Source organism: Sinocyclocheilus rhinocerous, unplaced genomic scaffold, assembly GCF_001515625.1.
Source record: "Sinocyclocheilus rhinocerous isolate Xijiao unplaced genomic scaffold, SAMN03320098_v1.1 scaffold834, whole genome shotgun sequence".
Classification (NCBI taxonomy): domain Eukaryota; kingdom Metazoa; phylum Chordata; class Actinopteri; order Cypriniformes; family Cyprinidae; genus Sinocyclocheilus; species Sinocyclocheilus rhinocerous.
The window spans coordinates 1,282,328-1,294,755 of record NW_015645089.1 but is presented as its reverse complement, the minus strand read 5'-3'; the positions used below and the strand labels follow the sequence as shown (position 1 = coordinate 1,294,755).

Genomic DNA, 12,428 nt, shown 5'->3' with positions numbered 1-12,428 from the left:
TTTAAAATACAGAAATAAATCTTAACCAAGAATTTATATGAATACTGCGATATGGCGAAACAGACGCCAGTCTTTTCACGGCACGTCGTGAGGTGTCTGGGAGTTGTAGTTCTTTGTCTAGCCTCTGCGCGCAGTCTTGCACCGTTTGAGGACTACAAAATGTCAGACGTCGCGTCGTTCCATCCCCTCGCTATTCGCTGAATTGCTCTCACCGACACGTAGCCCCGCCCCTCGTTCTTTAGATTGGTCATGCAGAAAACTTCCGTCTTTGGCGAGCGAGAGCGATTCCACACTGAAAGGAAAATATTCAAAAGAGTTACAGCAGTCAAATAAACACCTATACGAGCTTCACACAGGTAAGAGAGGATGAAAACACACCTTTTAACTATAACTTGTAATTAACGGTGTTAATTTCGCTGGGATTTATTTCTATGAAAATAATTTGTGTTGGGACTAGCAGTCACCTAGCTAACAGAGACTTTAGCAATCCAGCTAATCAGATCTTCACGATAGTTCAGAAACTAAGAAAAGTAATAACGTTCAGATTTGATTGATTTTATGTTTTGTTCAATGCCAGGTAGCCCATCTTAGATTAGTATTTTCCAGGCCTCAAGCTGTAATGGAGAGTAAATCAGTTTTAAAGACAGCAAAAGTAGGCCTGCTGAAGACTAAGACAAAATATAATTAGTCAACAATCAGGTTTAGAATGACAACATTTACTATGAAATAGCTTTTGATCTTATACCAATCTGCCATCAGAATCAGATTAGATGGCTGTTATATCATTACAAATGTTGAAGCGTTGATATCCTAGCTCTATCTCAGATCAGGCTGTTGTTACAGTGTTTCACACAGCTGCAGTTTTGATAAATATGATGACGTCACGGTCGGTGTAAACCTGAAACATCTTGACAGCTTGAATCAGTCTGGCGGTTGTTTACGACGTTAGATTTGATAAATGTATTTATTTTTGGTTTAACAATGTAGCTGAGCTGTCACTGAGTTTGTGCTTCTGTCGATCTTCAGATCTCTCTAAATTGCGCTGAATTTTTGATATGTTTTTATAACCCTCAAAATGGTTTTATCCACTTGTGTAAGAGGCAGATAAAGTTCAATGTATAACGACCCGTTTATATTGTGAGGCAGAATGATGTAAAATCTTGTTTGGAAAATGGAAGCAGAGTTGTTTGGAGAAGATATACTGTATACGGAATATAGAAACATCTTCATGGCATTTCTAATATATATAAAAAAATGATCCTTTGATTGGAATCTTGAGTGGAAGAAATGCTTGAAATTTTTAAGGTTTTTGTTGGTGTCTTTACTGAAAAATTGAGCAGGACAATTATTTATGTTGAATGACTACTGAATAATTGTGTTGATTCTTCACTGTAATATGTATCGAGCCTGATTTGTTCCAGCTAGTCAACATCAGATTGAAAAACCATCATGTTCTGACTTTATCAGTTATATTTATTTATGAAAACTGATTTTATTGGCCAGCTGATTCAGTGGCGTTTTTCAAACAAGTTGGCTTACATGATGGTGGTGGTATTTATATAGTTACAGTAATGTAATGAGAAAACATTTCTGAAAGAAGTACTATTTACTCAAACAGAAATACAACACTGCAATAACCGAAATATACCATTGTAATGCATAGCAGCATTATTTTACGAAGATGTGGTTTAATAATTGGCAGAACTTTCCCTCACTTGACACTAAATATGTTGATTCACTTTCTCTAGCTTAATTAATCTTTTATGCATTATAAGGTAAAAATGTAGTATAGGTGGATTTAATTCAGGATTCACCTGCGTTAGGGCGTTACCCGTTTCAGTGCCAAGGTCAGACTCTGACTAGAGACACTACAGGAATCAGGTGTTAGTTGGCCTTTGTCAGGAGGAAAAAGGTGAGTCATTATAATGCATATGTAACCTGGCAACCGTGTTTTATAAGAGGAGTGCTGGTATTTCCAACCATAGTCCTGCTCTCTGTGACGAGACGACGTCACCGCGATCCCTGTGAATGCCACCCAGATAAGGCTGTATCCCACCGCGGGGCCAAAGACCTTCCGATCAGGTGGGAATGACTCACGGCCTCCTGTCCATTAGTCTGAATCGACGGCATTGAGATAAGCGTGCCTCACTTTCAATGGTTTGTAATGTTCCTTGTAGCTTGAGAGGAACCGTGACCTTCTGCAGATAACAACAAGCGCTATTGTTTCACACGTGCTGGGTGAAGGAATAAACACTTTGGCATGTTGTTGTGGATGTTGAGAAGAAATAAGGTGACTTGAGGCCTGTTCACACCAAAGCTATAGAGATTATCGTAACTATAAAGGTTTGAAAATGAAATCATTCTAATCCTATGCAAACAAGAAAACCTAGACTACAATTAAACTGAGGAAATATATAATTGGAATCATTAAATTTGTTTTTCCCAGCTGATGAATGATAAAAACAATGAAAGCCAATCAGAATCCACTCAAGCATTTAAAGCGGCAAAAAACATAACTGCAGTGCATGCTTACAATACCTTATTATTATACATTGGGATGATTCTTGGTGTAAACAAGCCTTTATTTGTTGAATTTTATTTATAATATTGTAAAGAAAATGTACTGTACAAATTTTTTTTATTTTATATGAAATTTTCCAAAATATTTTACGATCTAAAATTGTATGTTCCAAATTTTGTAATATTACAAAAAGTGAGGTTCCTGTGACAATCTTTCTTTGATGAAATTTTCCTGTCACAAATGTATCAAATTTTCAAAATATTTTGGAATCTAAAATCACTATATTTCAAATTTGAAGTTGGTATTACAAAAATGGAGGTTCCTGTGACATTTTAAATGTTATACTAAATATTTACTACAGTCCATTACACTTTCATGCATTCACGTAACTTTACACTACTGATTCCTGACTGTTCCATGTTACATTGTTTTTTTTCTGTATAGTTCTATTTTGTTAATAAATTTTGTGCATTATTTGCACTTTCTTGTGTGTCCCCATTTTTGTTACGTCCTTTTCGAGCCATGGGGCGTAACATGAATTTTCACAAATTCACAAATGTATAAATTCTTGTCACAGTATTACATCTATCACAAAATAGCTACCAAGAATGGAACTTTGAGACTTAAAGGGCCTTTTGCACCGCGGGAACCTCTTACGTCACTTCTTAGTACACACTGTCGGTGCGAATGCAACCCTTTAAATAGTACTGGGAAATAGTTCTCGCAAAATCGTCCCAGTACTTTAGTACTGTACATTTAGTTCTGGAACTAAAGCGGTGCGAAAGGCCCTTTAGATTTTGTCAAGATTACAATGATAATGATATGAGACTGTAATGATAATGACACAGAGGAATGATATTGAGTCTTTTTTTAGAACTTTTTTTTAATTGACAGCCAATCAGAATCCATGTACAAAACTGCAGCACATACTTATAATAAACAGAAGATTATCGTACGTTGGTGCGGATGCTAATTAGGGCTGCACAATTAATCGAAATTAAATCGTAAAGGCATATCACTGCTTAGAATACAATGAAATATTGTGTGCCTTAATTATTCTGTTTAAGAAGCCACATCATCTCACTGAAGGATTTATTTCAAACACTCGACTGACGTTATGAAGTGAGTTTAGAGTAAAAATATGTTATTAAATGTGGTATTTTCACGTGCTCTCAGATGGAGCAGCATTTACTACACAGAGCTGTAGTTCACTGAGAAGATATGCAAACAGCTGTCATTATCGCGAATGATTTAGTCGATTTAATAATCCTACGATTATATCGTCTGCGATTATGAACGCGATTTTGCATAGCTTGTCAGAGAACTACGGCTCTGTGTAGGAAATGCTGCTCCACCTGAAAGCAGGTGATGGAGATTTACTACTAATCACAGAACCGGCTTTACTGACAAAATGTGCATGACAATCGCGATTAATCGCGTTCGATTAATCGTGCAGCCCTAATGCTAATTCTTTAGTGTACTTTGTGTGAATGGGCCTTTATTTGCTGTTGAATTTAATTATGTCTCACAGTATTGTCTTTGGTCCGTACAACCCAAAAAGGCTAATTCAGAATCTAACCATAAGGCAAGGGCGCACCTTCCAGGAAACAGCCTTTATTTTTCTTGCGCTGGCCACGTGTCTCATTCCTTTAATCTTGAGGGGCCTGAATCGCCTAAATCTCACTGAAAACTTGGCGCTTTCCCATGGCTATCACGTCTACCTTTTGAACGCAAGTTGAAAATGTCATTTCCTTACCTGTGAAATGAAATCCCTCTACCCTTTTATAATCTCTTCCTCATTGGTTTCCCTTTCAGCGGTCGTCTGGGCCCCCTCATCGCGAGCCCCCCAGGAGTGAATGACGCTCCCCCCATCCCTTCCCGCACCCTGACGAGGATGACAATGGAAGAGATGAAGAATGAAGCAGACGCGACCTCGATGGTATCCATGACGCTCTACGCCGTGATGTACCCTGTCTTCAATGAGGTACAGTGGTCAGTCCCTGGTAGGAGAGTGTTCGGTTATGGTTGTGTTGACACAGACTGAAGTTCAGATGCAAATGATGCACACCCACATGCTCTGAGGTAGTGTAGTCACACTGCTCTCTGGTGAAGACTGAGATGACGAGTTCTGGTTGCCGTAACATTATTTTATCAGACAATTATGATTCTGTTATGAAGTTGTTATCTGGCTGGCCTAGTCTACATCTTTGAATAATTTTTGAATAAAAAAAAAAAAAAATACAAATGTCTCTTTCATTTTTAGAACCTGATTTAAGAACCAACTTAAGATGAGAATTAAAGTGTAATTCACTTGAATGTAGCTTCACGATGATATGAGAATTGCATCAGCATTGGGTAGTTTAATAACTAACAGAAGGAACTTTGCTAACTTGGCCTTGTAATAATGAAAAAAAAAAAAATACAAATGTCTCTTTCATTTTTAGAACCTGATTTAAGAACCAACTTAAGATGAGAATTAAAGTGTAATTCACTTGAATGTAGCTTCACGATGATATGAGAATTGCATCAGCATTGGGTAGTTTAATAACTAAAAGAAGGAACTTTGCTAACTTGGCCTTGTAATAATGAAAAAAAAACATTTTTTTTAGCATTGTTGTAGACCAGGGGTGCCCAAACTCGGTCCTGGAGGGCCGGTGTCCTGCAGAGTTTAGCTCCAGCTTGCCTCAACACCTGCCTGGAAGTTTCTAGTATGCCTAGAAAGACCTTGATTAGCTGGTTCAGGTGTGTTTGATTAGAGTTGGAGATAAACTCTGCAGGACACCGGCCCTCCAGGACCGAGTTTGGGCACCCCTGTTGTAGACACAAGCCAAATTAGGCAATAATAAAATTATCTTCTCTAAAGTGACTAATTTATTCAGGAAATATTTTCATTAGTACGGTTCTTTTAATTTATTGAGAGGTTAAAAAAGATTCTCGGTAGTGTTCTGTAAAGTTCCTGTGAGACATTTTGTCTTTTTTTTTGTAGCTAAATAATTGTTTTAAATTAAATATTAAAAATTACATGTAGCTGGTTTTTAAAATATTTTTTGATAATATAAGATGTGATGTTTAAGCTTTTGTTGTAGTTGTATGAGTGTAAATGTATAATAAAATTCAACTGACTGAGATAATTAGGCCTACAAAATTATTGTATTTCAATGAATTAGCTGCTTTGTTTTGTAACTTCACTAATATTTGGTGGTATCACTTTTTTCTTTTAGGTTTAATACTGTATATATTATTTTGTGTCCAAGTTTTAAGAAATGCACTTATTTTTAAAATATAATCTATAATATTTATATTTAGCTATTAGATTGTTTCACAACTTTTCAAAAATGTAGGGTTGGTAAGATTTTTTGTGTTTTTCAAGAAGCCTTTTAATGCTCAGGCTGCATTTGCTGGATTAAAAATAAAGTAAAAACAGTAATATTGAGAAATATTATTACAATGTGAAATAACGTTTTTCCATTGTAATATATTTTCAAATGTAATTTATTCCTGTGATGTAAAGCTGAATCATAACTCCAGTCTTCAGAGTCACATGATTCTTCAGAAACCATTCAAATATGCTGATTTGCTGCTCAAGAAACATTTTATTTTAAAATATAAATCTTTTGTGACATTACTAATCTTCATACTCGCATATGATGAGCACGGTTAACACAGCCTTCATGTGCTTCTATGGATTCATTTGTTTAATTAGAGGCAAAATCTACACCTACAACCAACTATATTTTCATTTTAATGTGGTGATAATGACTGTGTATAATGTGTGCAACACTAAAAGCAAACAGCCTGCTTTATCTTGCAGTAAATTAAAATGGCTTTTGTGTGTGTCACAGCTGGAGAGAGTAAACCTGTCTGCGGCACAGACTCTGAGAGCAGCTTTCATAAAGGTGAGTAAATATGACGGGATTCAGTCATTATCATTTCTTCATCTTGATTTTTTTTTTTAAATCACCTTCAGTCCATCCGAATTTCATCTACATCAAGTAGAAATCGAAATAGATCCCATTTACTTGTGCTTGATTCATCAGTGCATGTTATTCCGAAGAAAGAATATGTATTCATAATCTTTTATCATAATGTAGTAACATTCTCCACCTCTAAAACGACTTTCCTTTTCTGCAGATGTCACCAGGGCCTCGAAAATAATATTAGTCACTATATAGGCAGTGGTTTTTGTTTTCTTTGCCCTCTTGGAAGAAGAGTTCTAAAGGCAAAAACTAAAGGTGGAATCTAAACTGCAAAGGAGGGTCATTTGGAAATTGCATTTGATTGACATATTTTTAAAGCATTCGCATATGACGGCTAATTTTACATTTCATATTCAGCAACTTGGCCTATCCTGATGCACCTGATCATAACAGAGGCCATTTGCATATAAAGATTACATTTTAAACATACGGTAACAAAATGAGTCTTGCTGTCTCAGCAGCCCCATTTCCGCTCATGGCTTTGTAATACTGTTGTGTAACAGTCATATAAATCATAATTTTAGAATCGAAATGAAAGCACTTTGACATTTTCATTGATCTTTTACTAATGGTAGTAATATACATAAAATATTGATTAAAAGTCAATATATAATAAAATGAAATGATGTCTCAAGCTTGAAGGTATGAGAAGTTTTATATAGTTTTCATAATTCAGCACATTTCTAAAATGAATTAATTTTTTAAATATCAGAAATGCTGTAAGCTTTATTTGTGGTTGCGTTGGACTGACTTGTGCTCTTGATTTGTTGACGTCAGGCAGAGAAGGAGAACCCAGGACTGACTCAGGATATTATCATGAAAATTCTGGAGAAGAAGAACGTGGAGATCAACTTCACCGAGTCTTTATTACGCATGGCTGCCGACGATGTTGAGGGTGTGTATGATTTTCCATGTTTTTGTAGAGCAGAGGAACATTGTGTATGGTTTGCAATGCAAAGTGTTGTTAACCATGCAGCCTCGCGCCTCTAGGGGGAGCTGTTTCCTCATGAATTAAACCCCAGTAATAACAGTAATGTATTTTCCCTCATAATTTAATTCTATGCTTTTTGCAAGTGTTTTTGACACGTTCAGATTTATACCGCTAATGAATGCGCAGACATGCACCGGGTTTCCGGGTAATGCTCGTGTGTGTTTATTTGAAATGTAAAGAATAATAAATGTACTTCCAAATTGAATCCAAGCCCATTGTAAAATCCTCGCTTTGCTCTTCTTACTGTAATCTATCCTTGTATACGTTCAGTTGCTTGACTGTGTTTTACAGAATAATATAGAAGTTTCTGTACTTTTGTTCAATGGAACGTATTGCGGTTTTTCAGATGGTTGTCTTGTCAATCATGATTGGCCATTAAAAGTAGTCAAGTATCATTATGTCTAAGTGCATCACATTTTAATGACAGGTTATTAGAGGCAAGTCATCTGTTGTTGCCGTGGTGACTGAGTGTTTCCTGTGGGCGTGTTCTTTGTGTGCAGAGTACATGATTGACAGGCCTGAGCGGGAGTTCCAGGACCTGAATGAAAGAGCTCGCGCTCTGAAACAGATCCTCAGCAAAATCCCTGACGAAATCAACGACCGAGTCCGTTTCCTGCAGACAATCAAGTGAGAACGTTATTATGCCCACAATCACACACAAATACTAACAAAAAATTCCCCTTTTGCATCATGGCTTGCGTTTCATTACGTCAATTTTTACGTGTGCACTTGCCCTGACAGAGTTTATTTTTGAAGTATTTATTTAATATTTGAAGAAACGTCTGGTTCTTATTTCACCCCCAAACCAAAAGAAAAATAGGTAATGAAGCCTTGCAGTAGGATTTGGTATTCATTTTTCTTCTTTTTTTATATTTTTGGGATGAGATTTCTCTTTTCTTTTTTCTTTTTGGCAGTTTTAAAATCTAAGAATTTTGTCAGTTGTATGTAAAACGCAGTAAGAGTAACATTTCGTGTATTCACCACTATTAATTTTCCCTGGTCAAGGTCAAAAATATGGTTGATAAAAAGTCACATGACTGAGACGTTCGTACAGTATTTCTAAACATTTGTTTAATTGGTGTTTACAGAGATATAGCCAGTGCCATAAAAGAACTACTGGACACGGTGAACAACGTCTTTAAGAAATACCAGTACCAGAACAGAAGAGTGAGTGACCGCACACACACACACACGCACGCTGTCATTATGTGATGGATGCAGTCAGTGTACTGTATAACATCATCTCTATCCCTCACTTGCTGAAGGAAGAAATGAAAATGGCTTTGTGTTTTCCAGGCACTTGAGCATCAGAAGAAAGAGTTTGTGAAACACTCAAAAAGCTTCAGCGACACTCTCAAAACATACTTCAAAGACGGAAAGTATGGACATTTTAAGAACTACCACATTATCTTCACCTTTATTATTTGCATTTTTCATATACATTTGTAATGGAAAGTTCTTGGTAGAAAGTTTTCAACACCACAAAAACATAAAACAGTAAATGGAGTTTGATTTGGAAATTAACTAACAAATAAATGTATATAAAACAAAAACATATATATTATTGACAACCAGCTTCAACATAATTCTTTATTTAGTTGCATTTAACATTTTAACATTATGCTCCATAAAAGCATGGAGAAATGTGGAATATTAAAGTAAAAAAATATAACTTAAATGTGATATGCATTTGTTAACATAAATAATAGAATTCAAAGTTTGGGCTCTGTAACATTTACTTTTTTTGAAAGAAGTCTCTTATGCTGCATTTATTTGATTGAATTGATCAAAAATGTGGTAAAACATTAAAGGCAGAGTAAGGGATTTCTGGTAGCCAATGTTGATATTTGAAATCACCAAAACAAACACGCCCCTACCCCAAAAGGGTCTTGCCCCTATTTTGATAGCTCCGCCCCACATATACGTACGCAACCCAGGCAACGATTAGTTCTGTGAAACAAAGCAAAACCAATGTTACACCGTGTCTACGGACGTGAGCGGCGCGGTGCAACAAATCCCCGACAGAAAACTGCTGCCGGGTTCTATTTATGACGTGCTGACACACATTTCAAATGGTTTTCAACAGTCGTTTGATCGCGTCCAGTGTAGGCAGACTTTAGCTGTTGTAGACACGGTGTTACTCACCTATTGAGAAGAAACAAAGCAACCTCGGCGTCCGATCGCAGGCCTCCGCTCCTTGAGTTCTCTCCAGCGCTGGAAAGCTGATCCGATATTTACACGGGTCCTACTTCTTGCCTTATCGTTCCGCAGACGTTTTCCTCTTTTGTTTTTTTATCCGCCATCTCTATCTTTCTGTCGCTCGGCTCGGCTAATGTCCGTCCCATGCACTGAACGCGCTCTCCTCCACATCACGAGTAGACACGCCCCTTATTGCTGATTGGCTACAAGTTTGTTTTGCGATTCGGCCCGAATCAGTTTTCTAAAGTGTTTTTGAAAAATCACTTACTCTGCCTTTAATATTGTGAAATGTTATTGCAATTTTAAAAACTGTTTTCTATTTTAAGATATATTAAAATGTAATTTATTCCTGTGATTTATTCAAAGCTGAATTTTCAGCATCATTACTCCAGTCGTCAGTGTCACATGATCTTTCAGAAATCATTCTAATTTACTTATTTGCTGCTCAAGAAACATTTCTTGGTTAAAACCAGTTGTGCTGCTTCATATTTTTGTGGAAACTGATCCATTTTTTCCAGGATTCTTTGATGAATAGATACAGTAGAACTGCATTTATAAAATAGAACTGCAGCAACATTATAAATGTCACACTTTTGACAATTTAATGCATCTTTAAATCTTACTGACCACAAACTTTTGAACAATAGTGCATATTATCGTTACACGACTTTAAAAGTTAGAATCATTTTAGAGCAGAGGCAAAAATTATAATAATTTATGAACTCATAATTTGTGTACTTTTAGTCCTTCCATCTTTTGGAAATGATTTCACCCACACACAGAACATTTTGGCAATTTTCTGCTCATTTTGAATTAAGTGTTAACCTAAACCAACTCTTTGCCTGAAGAACCCTGAAATTTCACTGCATAACATTTGTACTTTCATTTGTAAAATTAATCTAATTTGTATTCCTTCCCTCTCCGCCTTTGTTCCAGGGCAATAAACGTGTTTGCCAGTGCCAACCGGCTCATCCACCAAACCAACTTGATACTGCAGACCTTCAAAACGGTTGCGTAGGAGTCATAGAAGTGTATTTTAAAAAAAATAACCTTTATATGAACAATGTAAAAAAAAATCCTTTGGACTGTAATTTATGATTCTTGTCTCCTGGCGGTAACACTTAAGGCTGGATGGCTTCTATTGTGGTTTCTAACCCCATCTAAATCTAATCTTCTTCATGAGCTGGAGCGACCATCCAGCGTTTCTCATATCCTGCGCTTTACAGTCACGCTATCGCTGTGGAGACACTCTCACTTGCTTTCTCCCTCGTGTTTTCGTTCTGTCCGGTCAGTCCAAGAGAAAGCCAAATGCCTGGGGGGCCTTAACGGGACATGGGGCGTCCAGACGTGCTTGTAAATGCTGGGGTTTAGCTGTCTCCTCTGATGCTTTGAACTCGAATGAGAGATGTATATTTAACAGAGATTTGGTAACAGAATTGTTCAAATAAACACCGCACATGTCAAACTCAAGTTTTTGGGGTTTTTACTTAATTTTTTGTCCCCATTTTAGCTTGAAGATATGCTAAGGTAAGCATCACTATTACTGTTGCTCATACTTAGGGTTAAGGATTTTTTAAAATCCCTAACCTCAAGTATTAAACTTTGGTTGCACTTTGGAAGTAATTGATACTTCGTTTGGTGGTTTTTGCCTGGTGGATTATAAATCGGATGGAAAAAAAACCCATAGATATACTGACTTTGAAGAAGGGACATATGCATGCACAAAAATGAGTTATGTTTTTGTCTTGTTTTGTCTTTTATTGAAATGAAACCTTAACCCATTTTAGAGTTTTTACCTAAAGCAAACTTTAAAAGCCTTATATAGGTTTTTAAATTGCTGTTTTATAGTATTTTAAGTTGTTACTCGCCTTGAAAAAAAGCCATTTTCTGGACTCGGCTGCTAATTTTTGATAAGTTGATAATCACTGTATCTGTCACAATGCATTTTGGGGTTGCCTTTCCCACAATTAATTTTGTATCTGGAGTGCCTGTAATGTTTTGAAATGCTGCCTGAGAATAGTAAGTCATCATGTGATGTCTTTCTAAGCAAAGAAATGAGACAATTCATTTTAAGATTAAATCTATCATTTCAGGACTGAGTTAATCGAGGATCCATAGACTTGTGTGTTTTCCGTGATCCAATTTAAACCTGAATAAGATCCAAGCTTCACTTTAACAATCGCAAATTGTCCAAAGTGTGTGAAGCTGCTGCTAGGGATTTGGAACTTTTGCTTTACCTGCAACTATACTTTTCTTAGCCTTTCGTATGTGTGTTGGGTGTATCGTGCTCTTGTCTCTAACATGCTTTTCTCCAGTGTCAGTGTGAAAGGAGGAATGTCTGGACTCTGGGCATACACAGTCCTCTCTCGCATCCTGGTTGCCATGAGACATACCTGAGGCTTTGAAGGAGTACTGGTAATGAAAGGGTAATGTGTGTGGGCTTTGACATTGCTGACAGTTCCTTCTTACTTTCTGGACTTACTTCTACTCATGCCTGGCTTACTTTGTCCATCTCATTGAAGTGCTCTTCTTACTCCAGGTGCATGAAGTTGAGATTCGCAGCAATGCAGAAATCGGTAATGACTGGGTTTTGGAGGCATTGAATGATAGGCTAGGCTGTTTTAGACCAGTTTTGTATTTTATTTTTAGTATATAAGTAAAGGTTTTTCAACATTTGTATGCATACAGCCACTTAATTTGATTGGACTTGGTTGGGTAGGTGCTTTAAAGTTTTCTTGCC

The 12,428-nt window shown here is 36.7% G+C and overlaps 1 protein-coding gene across 1 annotated transcript; it reads left to right on the top strand.

Moving 5' to 3' along the window:
• The first annotated feature begins 225 nt into the window (after window positions 1-225).
• LOC107705788 (programmed cell death protein 10-A) lies at window positions 226-11,153 on the top strand. The gene is made up of 8 exons (XM_016509243.1): window positions 226-356; window positions 4,337-4,505; window positions 6,364-6,417; window positions 7,276-7,393; window positions 7,990-8,116; window positions 8,578-8,656; window positions 8,786-8,868; window positions 10,625-11,153. The coding sequence occupies exons 2-8, from the start codon at window positions 4,416-4,418 to the stop codon at window positions 10,704-10,706; spliced, it is 633 nt and encodes a 210-aa protein (XP_016364729.1). The 5' UTR covers window positions 226-356; window positions 4,337-4,415; the 3' UTR covers window positions 10,707-11,153.
• The last annotated feature ends 1,275 nt before the right edge of the window (window positions 11,154-12,428 follow it).

Bases quoted from the DNA above. Each gene is read 5' to 3' on its own strand.
- LOC107705788 (XM_016509243.1), top strand. From the start codon at position 4,416: ATGACAATGGAAGAGATGAAGAATGAAGCAGACGCGACCTCGATGGTA. The intron at 4,506-6,363 runs GTACAGTGGTCA...TGTGTGTCACAG, and splicing joins TGTACCCTGTCTTCAATGAG to CTGGAGAGAGTAAACCTGTC. The intron at 7,394-7,989 runs GTGTGTATGATT...CTTTGTGTGCAG, and splicing joins GGCTGCCGACGATGTTGAGG to AGTACATGATTGACAGGCCT.